We start from the raw sequence: 17,679 nt of genomic DNA on the forward strand, positions 1-17,679 counted from the left end.
GGATCCCACATACAGACCGGTTCCCGCTCACTGGCTGAGCAAGGTGCGGGAGCAACACCGAGGGTTGCGATCCCGTTGTCGGTCCCGGTCCGGTACGGGTGCGACACTGAGGGTTGCGATCCGTTGCCGGTCATGAAAAAAGAAGACAAAAAAGGAAGAAGAAAAAAAACCCCAAAAAACTCAAAGTTGAAAATGTTCATATCTTATGACCTATCTGGCTCACTTTTAGGTAGACAGCAATGTTTATCAAACTGCTGGTAGAGACCTACTAGTAGTGAATCATCAAATCAATTCAGCGTGTCTACCCAGAGGGGTTATATATATCCTTAAACTTTAGGCCTTCTCACTTGCAAAGCTTTTTGCAAGGCCTAGTTACTAATTTCGTATTCAGAATTTTGTGTTCTTTTTCTAAAGAGGACCCCCAAGTTGTATTAACCTAATTTCTACAAAACCTGGATTTGCCTCTGAGTGACCAGAATTTTTTTTTTTTAATGATACGGAATAGAAAATATGGCAATGTTTTGTGAAACTTTTGTTTCAGTCTATACAGTGGGTCAGGTTGTAAAAATTTCTTACCAAGGTTTGTGGTTAAACACACACACACACAATTAAAAGTTTAGTGCTGTGTAGAAACCTATGCACATGTGCACAACGAGATAATGCACACATTCAATGCAGCACTGTTTATAAGAGCAAATATTTGGAAACAAACTAAATGACTATCAATATGAGAATAAGTAAATATACTGCAGTATAGGTAAGTAGTGGGATTCTATATAGCTAAAATGATTGAACTAAAGCTACATGTATCAGGCTAGATGACTCATAAACACAATATTAAGTAAAAAGCAAGTTGAAGGTTCCCTAAGGCGTGATATTATTTAGATAAAATTTAAAATAATTTGAAAAACAATATTATGTCTGGTAAGTTTCTATATTATTGTTTCTAGATATAGTCATATAGAAAAACTATTAAAACATGCATGAGGCTCATAAAAAATTCTGGATAGGGGCTGGCAGGGTATTGGTTAGAGCATGGTGCTGATAACACCAAGATCCAGGGTTCAATCCCTGTACCATACAGCAGCCAAATAAAAAAGTTGGGATATTGGTAACTTATGGGGAGGAAGGAGAGAGGGAAGGAATGACATGAGATACATACAGGGCTCCAATTTTACATAAAATTTTCATTTCTTTTTGAAAGAATGGATTTGAGGCAAACAGGAAAAGTGTTGAACAAGGCTGGTTGATGGGTATGGATTTTTGCTCTGTTACTCTGATCCTTTTCTGATTGTATTATATTCTGTATGCTTATTGCTGTAGACATTGGTAATATGTATTATTTCATATTTGTGTAGTGTGGGTGTTTACATACATCACACCACTTAATCCTAATGATGGCCTTATGAAGTGGAACAAATTGTTCTCCCTATTCGAAAAAAATTTATTGAAAGCTGTATTAAGGATTCAGCTGTTCCTTGTTTAGCCTAGATTTGCATGGAAATCCACTGGAGCAGTTTCCTTCAAAGGCAGGTGGCCTGATCCCATCCTGAGTCGCCTCCTTCACCCCCAACTTTGGAAAGGCACTTATTCAATGGGGAAACGAATTATGTAAATAATAGCCAAGTGTCCAAAAAACATTCATTCTGAAGTGTTAGAGGGGACCTCCAAGAATGACTTTGTTGAAATGGATATATACTTCCAAGACAATTCATAGGAAACGCAGGCAGGTTCTCTCCTGGCCGCCACTGGCTCACTCAGCGTCCTTGGACAAATCACTTGACCTTTCACTACTTACATTTACACATCCGTAAACCCAATGTGTAATATTCACGACTGCTCACTCGGAGCTCCTGCCGGACACTTTTTGACAGAGACCGATTTAGAGTCTATTAACACGCAACAATGTCAACTTTTCAATACAAACTACATTCTTTGTCCATTCCTCAAAGACTTTTTTTTTTTTTTTAATTTTTTGCGGCTGGCGGGTGTGGGGATCCGAACTCTTAACTTTGCTGTTACAACAACACAGCGATCTCACCAACTGAGTAACCGGACAGCCCCCCACAGACTATTTTCATTCTCATTTAGATGGTGATGGCCATTTCAAACTTGGTAAAAATTAAGAACTTTTAAATCACTAACATACAAATGCCTTTTGTTAAAAAATTAAAATACCTACCTAGACAGAATAAAAACTAAGCAGTTTATATTCTACCGCCCTTTGCGTCCGTTCTGCCTTGTGCAGATTTTGGAAGCAAGCAGTGTGTGAACGGTCAGGTTTATTTTATTTATTTTTGCCGCTGGCCAGTATGGGGATATGAACCCTTGACCTTGGTGTTATAAGGTCTCGCTCTAACCAATTGAGCTAACAGGCCAGTCCAGCAGTAAGGTTTAGAATCTTATCTCAGCAGTGATAATGCCTTATGAAAATCTGCTATGTTCTGGGTATTATGGCATGGAAGAGGAGACAAACGGGCGCAGAGCAGCTCCGACTCCAGGACAATAGGGAAAGATAAACTAGGAGTCCGTGGGGACGGCCCAGAAGACTTCTGGCAAAGAATCTGAGCCCCCTCGCCGCCGACCTGCCCGCAGAGGCCACAGGTCCCTTTAAGGCGCCCTGAGAGCTGAGACCCGGGAGCTGAGGGGGCGGGAGAAGGGCTCTCTAGCGCACGCCACGTGACTCGGCTGCCAAGTTCGCTCGCGAGTTTGACAGAAGTTTGAATCGGACTCGGGGGCTTTCTGCAGCCGGCGGGGTAGAGAGGCGGCCGCAGCCTCGGCGAGCGCAAGCAGCAGCGCCCCGGCCCCGCACCCCGCCAGCCTGGACCCCGGCCTGCCGACGGCCGCTCGCTTCCTCGGCTGCGAGCCGGCAGCCCCCAGCCCGACCGCGGTGCCCGGAGCCTCCCCGCGAGGGAGCCGAGCCCCCGCGCTGCGCCCCCGCCGCGCTGAGCCAGCATGTCCTCGACGGAGAGCTCCGGTCGCACGGCAGACAAGTCGCCGCGCCAACAGGTAATCCCCGCGCGCCCACCGGCTCTCTCACCGCCCGCTCTCCACCTAGGTGTCAGGCCTGACCCTTGTTCCATCCCCTGCGCCCCGTGTGAGTGGGAGGGAGGGCACCAGCGCTTTTCCGGGGTCCCCCACCGCCCTGACCCCCGACCGGCTCTGTCTCCGCAGGTGGACCGCCTGCTCGTGGGATTGCGCTGGCGGCGGTTGGAGGAGCCGCTGGGCTTCATCAAAGTTCTCCAGTGGGTGAGTCGCTGCCCCAGCCCCGGGCTATTTCGGGAGCCTGGGCTGTGACGCTGACCCGAAGCAATGTGGCCCGGTGGGGGCTGGGAAGGTGCTACGACCCGGCCACTGCGGAAGGGTGGTGGGCGGCGACAGGTGGGCGGGGGAGGGGCGGGCTGGGGCTGCTTCTCGAGCTCTTGGTGGCAGCAGGGTGAAGAGCAAAGCATGCGGAGTCCAAGATTCGGTCCTTCTATGTGCAAGGAGCCTTTGCCCAGGGCACTCATATTTCACTCGGGCGAGAGGACCCGGGTGTAACCTTTCCAGAACTCTGATCCTGCACATACCGCTCCTCGGTGCCAGGAGGCGGGAAGAGGACAAGGGGGACGAGGTCCGTTCTTCACCATGAGGGAAGCGGCAGAGGGCAAAGGAGGGAAGGAGGCAGGCGATGGAAACCATCCTGTCCTCAAACCCACCGGGACCTGGATGATCCTGGGGTGGACTCAGGGGGCGGGCTCCCGGCTTGCCGTTCCCTATTGAGGTCACTGGAGTAATCTGGGCTCCTGTAACTGAGTGAGCAAGTGGACAAATGAATGAATGAATGGAGCTCACAGTTCTAGGACTAAATAAAAGGAAAAAAAAAAAAAAAGAATAAAAATCACAGCATGCCTAAAATGTGGTGTGGGGAATAATATAGAAAACTGATCTGGGAATCTGTGGCCCTGGGTTCCAGACCTGGACCAGCAGCTTTTCCCAGCTCTGTGACCCTGGGCAAATCACTTCTTAGGACTTCAGTTTCCAACATTAGTCAAATGTTGATCAGACCATCCCTAGGTCCCTTTATGCTCTAAATGGGTTGACATGCTAGAATATGGCCCTAATTAGACTTACCCTGTGACCTTGAGAAAAATCACTTGCCCAGGCCTTCAGCTTTTCCTGTTATGGTCTTGTGGAAATCTCCTTGCTTCTCTGGTATCTTGAGATATTGGTATGCTCTCTGTTCTTCCCAAGGCCTCCTGGGTGTAAATTAGGTATGTGGACAGGTGCAGTCACTTTTTCAAATCATAAAGACTCATTGGGGGCATTTAGTGCCATATTGCAGAGAGATTTTAAGTTAGACAATCCACACCCAATGGTGTGTGAATAACTTAATTAATGTGCTCTCAGCACAGAATTCAGCTAGGGAATAAGTTACCATTAATACTGAGGATTGAGTTCTAAATAGCTTTGAACTCACTGGAGATAGGAGTTAGCACTGTGTCACCAGTTCCTAAATCATGCTTTGGATGAGAAAAATCAAATCTGGAATTCTGGGGCAATAGTGCATTTGGCATTATCTCTGGATATCTGAGACCATGACGGGTTACAGCTCAGCCTGAGGAGCTCCCAAGTGCAAACTCTGGTACCTGGTAGAGACTTTCCACTTTCCCTACTGCATCAAGAATGGTTGGACCAACTGCTGACTGAGCTCTTTCACCTTCTACTGCTTTCCTGTTCTAACACACCACTCGAGTACCAGAAGGGGCCACATAAGAATGATATTAGGGCTCCAAATGACTGGCATCCAGAACTAGGAGAGCTATTATAAGCAATCCAGAGAAGCAGAACCTGAAATGTAAGAGTGTAATTTTATCATTAAACTAGACAAATGGATGAAATGGAAATTTGAGACAGACTGTCAAGGGATGAAGGAAACAATGAGGTTATTAGACCATGAACTCATCTTCCCTGGGGAGATTCTGAAAAGCTTCCTTCTTCAACCCTTTCTCCCCACTCCACCCCAATACCCATAATATTTCTATAAAGGCTACACAAAGCAATGTGTAGGGAGATAATCCAGTCTCCTCCCAGAGTCAGCACTGATGCCCTAAAAACTAAGACTTGTTTGACTTTTATGTGATCTTCAACTTCTTAGAGAGGGGGATTATACGAAACAGAGACCTCTTTCTCTTACAATGCTAAATCCAGGGGCCTGGGGCTAGACTCTTAACTCAGCCTTCACTCACAGGGTAGTATCATAAAGAGACATGATTTGCTTTTTTTTTTTTTTTTTTCCTTTTTTTTGTCTTTTTCCGTGTCCGGCAACGGATCGCAACCCTCAGTGTTGCCCCTGTACCGGACCGGGACCGGCAACAGGATCGCAACCCTTGGTGTTGCTCCCGCGCCTCGCTCAGCCAGTGAGCGGGAACCGGCCTGTATGTGGGATCCGAACCCTCGGCGGGAGCGCCACCGCGCTTCCCAAGCGGTGCACTATAGCAGTGCGCCACCAGGCCGGCCTGACATGATTTGCTTTTACTGCCGTCCCAGGAAGCCTGAATTCAGGGTGTAAATTTCACTTACTTTGAATCTGAGCAGATGAGCTAACATAAAAGTATATAGGAACCGCCACCAGAAATGACAGTGGAAAATGTCATTTGAGTTTTTCATTCATTTCCTACTTGGAGAGATCAAATGCTCCTGACTGAAGAAGGAAAAAAAGAAAACACAAATCTAGCAGTGATTGTAATGGAATTGAAAACTTTCGGAGGGCCGGCCCGTGGCTCACTTGGGAGAGTGTGGTGCTGATAACACCAAGGCCATGGGTTCGGATCCCATATAGGGATGGCTGGTTCACTCACTTCAGAGAACATGGTGCTGACAACACCAAGTCAAGGGTTAAGATCCCCTTACCGGTCATCTTTAAAAAAAAAAAAAGAAAGAAAGAAAACTTTTGTTGTCATTATTACCAAAAAGCAAAGCTTTTACTAGAATTCTTGTGAGAAGAAATAATGTTATTCTTTTATTAGTCAGGAGCTTAGCTTAGAGGGTCTTTTCAAAATTCAATAATTAACTAATCTCGCCTCAGTTCCAATTCTGGAGTCTCACTAAGTCTACACTAAGCTAGTGAAATAACCTGGGCATAGAGCAAATATTGGAGAACTAATTTTTTTTTAAAGGCAGACATTGAGGTCAGATGGGCTTTGGTTTAAATTCAGTCTCCCCTGCTTTCTAGCCCTGGAACCTTAGGTAAGCAATGAAATATTTACAGGCCTCAGTTTCCTTATCTGTAAATGGGGGTAAGACCTATTTTATGGGCTCACTGGGAAGATTACAGAAGGTAATATCTGTAAAGTGTAGAGCATTCAGGAAGACCACAGTCAGCCCGGCATTCCAGGAAGTGTTGGTTCCCTTCTCTCCTATTCCTGAACCTCCCCTTTCCCCTAAATTCCCTACTTTATGCAGACTGTCCAGCTAGACCTGTCCTTTGATGAGATTATTCAAATGTCACTGCCAAATCCTCAGTTTGATTGTAAAGTATAAAAGAATCTCTGGGTGACTCAGTCACTGTTCCCATTTGCTTATAAATAAGTCATACTATTTTTAACTGGGTGTGCCCCAATCAATAATTCACCTTTTGGGTGCCAAATTCACTTATTTGACTCTGGGGTCTGTGTAATGAAGATAAGTTATTTCCATCAGTGTGGGGAATTTGAAAGAATACTGTCAGAGTCCATAAAACCAATGAGATGATCAGGGGAGTAGGATTTAGGGAGAGAACTTGTATTCTTTGTGCCCTGCACTAACTGGTGATGTTAGTGTTCTCAGGACTGACACAGGATTATCACCAGCAAGCAAGTCAGCACCAAAGTGCAGCCTCATCCTTAAACTGGAAAGGTTATTCTGACATCTTTGCAAAAGAGATGTAGAGGCAGGAGGAGGAGGAGATGGAGGGCAGAGTATGACCATCACTGTCCCCAGCAATGCAGGTCCAAGAGGAGGAAGTCTGGTTGGCAGCAGAACTCCAGAAATCCCCCTCATTGTAGGGCCTCTCTTTTTGGCTGCTGTTCTTTATGACTAGTTTTCTCATCTCAGAGCCTTGTTCTTGGTGACAGGGGTGTTTTCACTTTCCCTGTGTTCCCTGCAGCTCAGTCACCTGGCACAGTTAGAAAAAAAGGCAAACCTACTGTAGAAAGGTAGATTAGGAGCCGGGTGGAGTGAGTAGGAGAGGATGTCTTTCTCTGCTCCTGCACTCCAGGGCACAGAGCTACTCCCTCCCTTTTTGTAACACTCATGGCACTTAGTAGAGATATATCTCTTCTTTAGCCTTAATAACTCTGTGATGCAGAGTATTGTTTTTGCCTTTGGTTTGTTTGTTTGTTTTAACATGACACTTCTTTCTTGATGTGAATTCCTGAGAGCAGGAGCCAAGTCTTATTCATCTTCATATCTCCAGCACCTGGCACAAGGTAGATGCTCAATAAATGTTGAATTAATGAATGAATGAAGTGGAAAGAACACTGGGCAGGGAATCAGGACATGAATTTTAAGTCTGGCTCTCACATTAGCTAAATGTGACTTTCGGAAAGTCACTTAATATTTGGGGGCATCAGTTTCCACCTCTGTAAAATGACACCATTGGGCTTGATAATCTCTGAGATCCTTTTTATTCTGCTGATTTGTGAACCTGTAAGATTCTCCTCAGATTTTCCCATTATCCACTTACATAGCAAACTGTCTGCTATCTGGCACCATCTGACTCTGTGGTGTTCAGATTTCAACATAAATTATGGTAGATAAAAAGTTATCATTTAAGATGTTTGGAGATTCTTGACTTTCAGAGAATCAGAATAGAAAAGAATAGAGTTAATACTAAAGTTATTATGGGTGTGTTTTGCCCTCTGAGAGATCAGAAAGCAGGGTTCAGAATGTTCGGAACTTCAAGGTCATCATTTAGACATAGCAGAACTTTCAGTGATGATGGAAAAGTTCTATAATCTGTGCTGTCCAGTATAGTACCTGCTAGCCACATGTGGCCATTGGGCACTAGAATGTGGCTATCCTGACTGAGCAACTGAATTTTTAATTTAATTTTAATTAATTTAAATTTAAATATCCAAGCTTAGCTAGTGGCTACCCTTTTAGATAGTGCAGCTCTAGAATGTGAGCTTCATGAGGACAGAGATTTTTTTTTTCTGTTTTGTTCAATGCTAAATAATAGTGCCTAGAACAGTGCCTGGTACATAGTAGATGCTCAGTGAATGCCATCTTTCTGTAGATATTCAGGAGTGCCTGTCAAGAGAGTGCTGGTGAAGAGAAGGCTTCCTAAGTGACTGTTCACTGCCCCCGAGATAGAAATTCCTATTTTCCTAGGGAATTTATAAGGAGCCATTCACTGACTAACCACCTGTGGTTAAAAATATATCCAACTGTGCTGCCCTTCCTAGAATGTGACACCCTAATTGTGTCCAGTTCTGGTCACCAGAAGCTCAGAGGAATAAAGACATTTCTATGAGTATCCGAGAGCCCCAGAGCGAACAAAAGATTAGACAATTCCTATTTGGAAGAGTTAGAGAAGTTCCACTGTTACGCCTGTGAGGCAACTTTGACCATGTAAGCGGGGATGATACAGAGGCTTCAAGTGACTTCTCTCCAGCTCTGTCAAGAAGATGAGCAAACAGGGCTTTACTTCGGCTTCCATAATTTAATTCAGATGAGGAGGTTATTTATGGATTGGAGAGAGGTTATACTATCTCCATTCCTGTATGCCTTTTTTTTTTTTTTTTAAAAAAAGATGACCAGTAAGGGGATCTTAACCCTTGACTTGGTGTTGTCAGCACCACGCTCAGCCAGTGAGCGAACCGGCCATCCCTATATGGGATCCGAACCCGGGGCCTTGGTGTTATCAGCCCCACGCTCTCCCGAGTGAGCCACGGGCCGGCCCTCCTGTATGCCTTTTTTTTTTTTTTTAAAAAAAGATGACCAGTAAGGGGATCTTAACCCTTGACTTGGTGTTGTCAGCACCACGCTCAGCCAGTGAGCGAACCGGCCATCCCTATATGGGATCCGAACCCGGGGCCTTGGTGTTATCAGCACCACACTCTCCCGAGTGAGCCACGGGCCGGCCCTCCTGTATGCCTTTTTAAAATGAAGACAATTCTCATTTGTCTGGAATAAACCTCCTGGAAACAGAGAGGTGCCCATTATGACCTTTAGAGAGAGGTCAATATCTCCAGCTTGGAGATCTGCCAGGCCAGGCAATGTAAGGCGGGGCAGTGGTACCGGACACCACCCAGAGGCAAAGCACAGCTGTTGGCGGACCCAGCCAAGAGCACACTGATAGCATTACCCTCAGAGAGAGAGAGAAAATTCCAGAGCTGGGAAAGGCCTCCAGGTTACCTCCTCCAAACCCCTCATTTTGCCATGAAACTGAGAGAGAGCCGAGTGACTTATCAGAGGTCACCCCACTTATTAGTGACAGGGCCAGCACTAGAACCCAGATTTCCAGACTGCCAATCCAGATCTCTTTTTACTCCATAACACTAATAAACATTAGCAAAATAATGTCCATACAACTCTATTCTAGAGTCTGGATGCAGGACTGGGTGTAGATTATCTGTCTTCTAGGTGCTTAATGTCCAAGGCACTGAGTCACAGAGAAACATACAATAACGAACAATTAACAGAATGAGCTCACTGCTTAGTAAGAACGATTACATCATGTACAAGTCGTAGGTAAGTGAACATGAAACCAGGCCTGAGCAGATGTTGTGAGAGATTCCAATTTCTCACCTCCTTTTCTAACCAAAATGTGTTTCCCGGAAAGAAATTTGAAAAGCACAGGATGAGGAAATTTCATTTCACTCAAGACAGGAGGTGTAGTAAAATGTGATGAAAGGTGGAGAAGAAAACAGTTCAAGTGATCTGAAACACCTGTGGATCTTAACACTGAGAAATGGCGGCATCAACAGATTACAAAGGGAAACACCATTGGGGAAATAGTGGAGGCTGATAAGGCAAGTGGAGAGTACTTTTCTCTGGGCTCGAGCCAGGACTGTCAGCACTGGCCCAGCCAGCTCTGTTGCTGAAAAGAAATGTGTCTTTAGGGCAAGAGGAGTTAGGCTGTCAGTACCATGGGACAGCAGCAGTGGCCCCTCTAAAGGCTTTGTAGAAGTTGTCTCCTCCAACTGTAACTCCACTGAAACAGGAAGCCACCGGAAGTTAGCAACAAGGTAAGGACAAGATTTGATGAGTGGTTCAAAGGAGAAATGGAAAGCATTCCAGGCATGCCTGATCTAGGTTGGTGCAGAGGAATCTATTTCTGAGGGTGCCTTTCCCTTGGGGAGGAAATTCAAGTCTAGCTTTGAGCTAGAAATTTACAAAAGCCCAAATTGCAGAGGTTTTGTGTTAGTTGTCATCTTAAGGAGGCTACCTATGGTCCCCAATGTCATGCCCATGGGGAGACCTGGGATCTGTCCATTTCCTCTCTCTTCATCTCCTTCTCAGACGACACTCAAAGTCAACCTATTCATTTGCCTATTTGGTTCAGCACCCTGTGCAGTGAACACAGCACCCTGAGGCTGGGAGACAAATGGAAGCCATGGGTCCCTGCCCAGGAGGAACTTGATTAAAGAAAATATTCATTCCCCTCAACATACCCCCCCCCCATATCTGCACCTGCTGGTAGTCAGGGGTTGGTTCTTTACCTTGGTCAGTTGAGGCTTTCTGACTCTCAAAGGGCCTTCACTCTCTCTCAGCTCTTTGCTATTTTCGCCTTCGGGTCCTGCGGCTCCTACAGCGGGGAGACGGGAGCAATGGTTCTCTGCAACAATGAAGCCAAGGACGTGAGCTCCATCATTGTTTCATTCGGCTATCCGTTCAGGTGAGCAGGAATTGGTTCTGACCCAGCACAGCCTCTCTCACTGGATTGGCAGGACCTGCTTGATCTCTTCCTCCTCCAGAAACCTAACGAGTATTTGTTGTGTACTGCTCCAGCTTCAAATTGAATTATAAGACCAGGGTCCTTTCTGCCCTTTAGCAATTTCAGACACACTGACCAGAGAAAAACATAAGGGAAACACAGATAGATCATTGTTATAATGTTCCAGACCAATAGCAGGTCACAGTGGTTCATACAAGAAGAACCCATGAAGGCTTACAGGAATCTGGGCAAGTTGGGCAGGTCTCTCTGACCCTCAGCCGCCGCCTCTCCACATTGAAGGTAAGGAAGCTTATTAGTACTGTACTTAGATCCTAAAGAATTGATGTGGGATGCTCACCTGGTATCACCAGAACACAACGAGGCACACCTTGGCTAGAGATAGAAGAGAATATACTTTTTTTTTTAAAAGAGATGACCAGTAAGGGGATCTTAACCCTTGACTTGGTGTTACCAGCACCACACTCTCCCAAGTGAGCCATGGGCTGGGTCAGAAGAGAATATTCTTTCCTAGCTATTTGGGAGCTTAGGGAGTGGGGAGCCCCAGAGGAGAATGTAGACAGGGCTCACCTTTTCATAAATTTGTAGTGTCAGCATCCAAGTTAGATAAACTGTCCCTTGTATAATAGGCTGTCTTTTTCTCTTGATTTTGTCCAATACAGCCTCATTGGGGAGCCTGAATAAGGCCTGATAATGGGTGATTCCAACCCTAACTTGGCCACTGTGGGCGTGTATTTTCCCAGGGGCAGAATGAAGATGATCTGCCTAGTGGTTTGGCTACCAGAAATAGATGGACTATATATATTGTGGTGGTGACCTAAAAGGCCCTGGAGATACTTGGAAATCCATGGTCACCAAGTCTGGGCAAGGTGGATAACTGCAGGGTGGTGACTGAGGGAGAGACAGAGTTCAACTGGAATCTCGGGGAACTTCCTGTCTTGTCTGCAAGCTTCCCTCCCGAAACGTTCCTCCTTATGCAACCCCTTTCTCGGCTCTGTAAGAGTCCCAGGATGGGAACTAGCATAGGACTACTCCTGGGACAGGGAGAGAGAGGATTGCCTGAGCTCAGGATGGCCTCCCCTGCCACCTGCAGGTTGCACCGGGTCCAGTATGAGATGCCGCTCTGCGATGATGACTCCACCTCTAAGACCATGCACCTTATGGGGGACTTCTCTGCCCCTGCCGAGTTCTTTGTGACCCTTGGTATCTTTTCCTTCTTCTATACCATGGCTGCCCTAGTCCTCTACCTGCGCTTCCACAACCTCTACACGGAGAACAGGCGCTTCCCACTGGTGGTGAGTGAGCAGGGGCCAGATGGAATGGGTGGAGAGACTGAGAAGATGTTTGTTAGGGGGCTAAGGTGAGAGCTGGAGGGGAGACAAACATGGGGCTTTTCTGGGTTCCTGACACCCATATGTGGAACCTCTGCCTCTACCAACCTCTCATTGCTGGCTCCTGTTCATAGGAGGCACACTAGCAACTTAAAGAAGTAGGCTCTGAAGTTAGACTGCCTGGGTTCAAATCCCAGCACTGTCTCAATAGCTGTGTGGTCTTAGATAAGTTACCTAGCCTCTCTAAACCTCAGTTTCCTCAACTATAAAATGGGATCAAAATAATACCTACCTCACAGTGTTTTTTGGTGATAAAATGAGAATGTATGTACAGTATCTGCTACATAGTTAGCCTTAATAAGTGTTAGCTATAATTAATATTATTCCCCTTTACTCTCTCCCTATCCCAGGCATGCAAGGCGGAAGGGGTGTCTTAGTGGACCCCATCTTCTGCAATCTTCTCTCTGCCACCACTTGTAGCTGAGCAATGGTGACCAAAGGAAAAGCTGGGAAGGAAGAGTGGGAAGTTTAGGTCACTTGGGTTTTGGGGTAAGGCTGACCAGCAGATGCCTTGGTACATTGTTGCCTGACCTTACTTCTGACAGCATGGGAAGGGGCAGCCTGAGTGGCAAGATTCCTTTGGTGGCAGTGAACAGATTCCTCAGGATGATCTGGGCTCTTGAGGCTATAGATGTTGTATAGGATGGGAAGAGGCAGCTGTCCTGGGATCCTAGGACTCTACTGTATCACGGCAAGAGGAAAGCAAGTGGGGAATCACAGGCCCTTTCTGAGTGTATTTCCCATCCCCCTGTTCCTCCAGGACTTCTGTGTGACTGTCTCCTTCACCTTCTTCTGGCTGGTAGCTGCAGCAGCCTGGGGCAAGGGCCTGACTGACATCAAGGGGGCCACACGGCCATCCAGCCTGACCGCAGCCATGTCTGTGTGCCATGGGGAGGAAGCAGTGTGCAGTGCTGGGGCCACACCCTCCATGGGACTGGCCAACATCTCTGTGGTGAGACCTGTGGCCACCAGAAGGGTCTGGGGGAGGCAGTGCTATCCTGGCTGCCCAAGCCTGTCTCAGCTAGCAGGTTCTGAGAGGAACCAAGAGGGTGTCCCCAGAGCTAGTATCTCCTGTGCCTAATGCTGGCTGCTGGCCCCTGGACGGCCCTAAGAAGATATTTTGGCATTAGAGTAACCTGAGAACCACTCACCTCCTGCATTCTGCCTCTCATTTCCTGTCTCTTCTCCGCAACTCTAGGCATGCTCTCTGTGACTACCTCCCAGCCCTCCTGTCTGTTTTATACTATGTGTGTGTACATGTGTGAGCACGTGAGGGGAGGAGCATGAGAGCATAGGACTGTGCCTGAGCTCCATGAGTGAGTGAGAAGGGGCTGGATCATTGTTGCTTAGCCCTCCAGACTGGAAAGGGACTTTGGGGCAGTGGTGGGTCCAGCTGGTATACAGTTTGGCCATCCTGATTGTCAGCACGGTGAGATATGTCCATATCCATTGGTAAAGAGCTGAGACCTTGAGCTTCTCAAGTGCTCCCTATCTTCCCAGCCACCTCAGCCCTGCACTGAAAATGCCTTGGACCTCCCCAAGACCCACAACTGAAATGTTTAATGGTTGGCACACCAGGGAGCCTTCTGGAACTTGCTGGAACCCTGCTGATAGGTTTCTACCCCCAATATTTTATTGCAAAAGTTGTCACACATACAGCAAAGTTGAAGTAATTTTACAGTGAATACCCACACACTCACCACCTAGACTGTACCACTAACATTTTACTATACTTGTTTTACCACATATCTATTCACCTCTCTTCATCCATCAATCCATCTTATTTTTAATGCATTCCAAAGTTAATTGGAGACATCAGTACACTTCTAACTACTTCCTGCTGTTAGGTATTTAAAATATTTTGAATAAATATTTGAATGTAGCCCTGGCTGGGCCCTGGTCCTAGGGAAGGAGCACCTTGGACAGCTCCTGTCACATGTCCACAAAAGGTGCTCCAAACAGGACCCTACATGTACTGTGGGAAGTGCCCCCCACCAGCTCCACGTCTTGGCTCCTTACTACGCTTTGCATGATGCTCCACTCCAGGGGCCAGATTTCTAGTGACCAAGTTACATCTTGGGTGTATCCTGGGGACAGAGTTAGACACTTTCACCAGGGAATCCCTTAATGGGTGATGGCCTTGAACCCTGCTTCTGTATCCTGTTCTCTGTTTTTTTTTTTTTTTTGTCTTTTGTCTTTTTTCCGTGTCCGGCAACGGATCGCAACCCTCAGTGTTGCCCCCGTACCGGACCAGGGACCGGCAACGGGATTGCAACCCTCGGTGTTGCTCCCGCGCCTCGCTCAGCCAGTGAGCGGAACCGGTCTGTATGTGGGATCCGAACCCTCGGGCGGGAGCGCCGCCGCGCTTCCCAAGCGGCGCACTATCCAGTGCGCCACCGGGCCGGCCCCATGTTCTCTGTCTTTTGGACTTTCTAGCCCTGTGTGCCTCTCCTCTACCTCCCCAGCAGGAACTCCCCACTCTCTGTTCTCATGACATCTCCCCTTACTATTCTCACAAACTTCCCTAATGTCTTTGCAGATCTTCGGCTTTATCAACTTCTTCCTGTGGGCTGGGAACTGTTGGTTTGTGTTCAAGGAGACCCCGTGGCATGGACAAGGCCAGGACCAGGACCAAGGCCCCAGCCAGGAGAGTGCAGTAGAGCAGGGAGCAGTGGAGAAGCAGTAAGCAGCCCCCACCTGGCTACTCCCGAACTGGACAGCACCTCTTCAACCACCTCCGGCTTCCAGGACCTCTCTTTCCTCTCCCTCCAACTCCCTTCCCCCATCATTCTGGGCTTTGAGTTGAGATGTGGATGGGCAGGCATCAGTTGTTGGAAACCTGGGCAGCCCTCCCAGTGGTTTCCTATCCCTCTTCTTGCTGGAACCCCAGATGGCAGGAGCTCAGTGCTTCTTATTTACTGCCTGGACCCAACCATCTAACTTGGGGTCTTACTAGTACCCTCATAGCCTCTGAGAACCAGCCTCTGCTGCAGGGGTTGAGGGCAGGAGACCAGAGCCCTTAGACTGGACCCTAGCAGCCACCTTTATATCAACCTGTCCAGCTTCAGTAATAGTGGGGGTAGAGAAAATCAGCTGGCAGCCTCCCCTTCCCCAGTCCCTTGCATGGAGGGCCCAACAGTGGTTTCGTGACCCTTCCTCAGTGGCTGTCATCTAGTCCCTGTGTCTGATCTCTAGTCAGCCCAGACCTCAGCGTGCTTTCCATTCTCTTCTCTGACCTCTGCTTGCCCACAGACTTTACCATGTGTGAACCAGGAAGGCTGACTAGCCTAGAAAAGAGCCCTTTATAGGGTCCTGATGAGGCCTGGACTCAGCAGGGAGCAGATAAATTGCAACTGAGTTGCAACTTCAAGAAACTAAAGCCAGGAAACTCTCTGGCACAATCAGTTTCTTCTGTCCCCTCAATCCTCCCACCCCCCAGGCTAGGGCACTCTCCACCAACACTCCAAACTCCACTTATTCTAGAAACTCGTTACCTTCCTCCCTGTCTTCTGTTTTGGGCTTGGTCTCATACTTGGGACACAAGATGAGGGGTATTGGAGCATCTCCATTTCAGCCCCCCGCCCCCATTCCCCCAACCTCTCTATGTCCCTTCCCCAGCCTTTTGGGTTTGAGGCATTTGAGATCCTTTTCAATGTCTGCAGGCCTTCATTTCATTCCTGTGGGGTGAGATAGGGACTTTGGAAGGTCCCAAAGGAACATCATCAGGCTGTTTCTCCAGAGCCCCAGGACATGGATGGATGGGCCCATTTCTTCCTTATTATCTGCTTGTTTTTTCCTCTCTGCTCCTTCTCTAGTCCCTCTTTCATACTACCCCTTCTCATCTTCACAAAAGGATATGTCTCCTCCCTTGCTCTCCCATTCTTCCCCTACCTCTTCCTTTCTCCAGGCTCTATCCCCTCTCCAGTCCAGGGCAGGCTGATGTATTGGTGCTTCTTCACTTTGGGACCCAGTTCCATATTTGTCTTTGGTGTGTCTCCTCTTCCTAACACCTTCTTGAGTCCCTCTCTGGATCCCAAGGCCTAAGAGTCATTGCTAAATGGGTAAGGACCATCTGCTACCTACCCAGCTCCAAACACCTGAATCTACCCTGGCCCTAAAGCTTCATCCATCCAGGGAAGGATATAGAGCGAGAATCCAACCATTTTCCAATCCAGCACCAATTGGCCCACCCAGAATCCCAAAGGTGAATGTGCCCTGTGCCAATCTCTCCTCAGGATGGAGTCAACCCCCTTCAACCTCCTCACCTCCCTAAACGCCATCCATAGTAACGTGTATTACTGGGGTACCCAAGGGTTAGGGCCTTTGATTTCATGCCAATCATTTCCTCTTTGAGACAGAATTTCCCCACTTGACAGGGGAAGTGTGAGACTTACATCCTCAAAGACTCCAGAGTCCTTCAGTGAAAGAATTAGGTTTCTTGTTTTGTTTTTTAGATTTTGTGGAAGAGATTTGAGGAGGGAAAAAAGGACATGGGGTGAGAGTGTTTCTGAGTCTGAAATGCCTCTCTGTCCTGAGCTGTCCCCATGATTACAAGGGAGACAGTTTTTCCTACAGCTCTAGAGACACAGAGAACTAAGGAATGACCTTCATTTTTCTTCAGGCTGGCCCCTGTGGGGGTCTGTAAGCAGCTTCTACTGGAACTTTGTTTGGATTCTGTGTCTATATTTATAACTTATTTGAAATGTGATGGATAAAGTGTTCTCATATGGGGGCAGAAGTTAGCAAATGGCTCTTCAGCTAAGGAAAGAGGGAGGGGGGCAATATTCATTCCTGCCAAGGACTCCCAGCCCAAACTCTCCCTAGAACAGAGAAGGCTCTTTCTCCTCCTCAAGAGGCTGGCTTGTTCTCAGCCAGAAGAGCCTTAATTGGGGCGATGGCCTCCCTCTCCTTGACCACCCTAAGAGGAAAGGCCACTTCACCTCATTACCTCCGGAGGGCCGGGCTGGGCTAAAAGCCAAAAGCCAAGGGCAGGGCTGTCCTCATAGGACTAATATCCCCTCCCACCAGGCTGGCATCACCACTTTGCCTACTGGGGCCTGAGGTAGGAGAAGGTGTCTGGTTTCTCCAGATGCTGCAGGAAGTCAACAGGCAGGGCACTTGCCCTTTGCCCTAGTAGACTCTGACCCTGCCAGGGTGCCCACCTAGGACCTTTCCTGGACATGAATTTCCTCTACTATCATGGTCATAAGTGTCCTACTTTCAGGATTGCAAATCAGGGGTGGGGGGAAAATGTTGCATGTTGTTTTCTGGTGCTTGTTATTACACATTGAATAAACAACGCTGCGAGCATTTGCCATGAAGGAGCCAAGACTGCAGCCCTTCTAGGGATTTTTTTTTTTTTCTTTTCCT

At 47.4% G+C, this 17,679-nt stretch overlaps 1 protein-coding gene across 2 annotated transcripts; it reads left to right on the forward strand.

Annotated features, from left to right (window-relative positions):
* Window positions 1–2,679: 2,679 nt before the first annotated feature.
* Window positions 2,680–16,032, forward strand: SYPL2 (synaptophysin-like 2). 2 transcript variants are annotated; one of them, XM_008566505.1, is made up of 6 exons: window positions 2,680–3,009; window positions 3,175–3,249; window positions 10,737–10,861; window positions 12,012–12,213; window positions 13,070–13,261; window positions 14,849–16,032. In XM_008566505.1, exons 1-6 carry the CDS (start codon window positions 2,956–2,958, stop codon window positions 14,993–14,995), a joined length of 795 nt encoding a protein of 264 aa, XP_008564727.1. In that variant the 5' UTR covers window positions 2,680–2,955; the 3' UTR covers window positions 14,996–16,032. The 2 variants fall into 2 exon arrangements, with proteins under 2 accessions (XP_008564727.1, XP_008564734.1); XM_008566512.1 differs by lacking the exon at window positions 13,070–13,261.
* Window positions 16,033–17,679: the final 1,647 nt, after the last annotated feature.

Source organism: Galeopterus variegatus, unplaced genomic scaffold (assembly GCF_000696425.1).
Source record: "Galeopterus variegatus unplaced genomic scaffold, G_variegatus-3.0.2 Scaffold16, whole genome shotgun sequence".
NCBI lineage: Eukaryota > Metazoa > Chordata > Mammalia > Dermoptera > Cynocephalidae > Galeopterus > Galeopterus variegatus.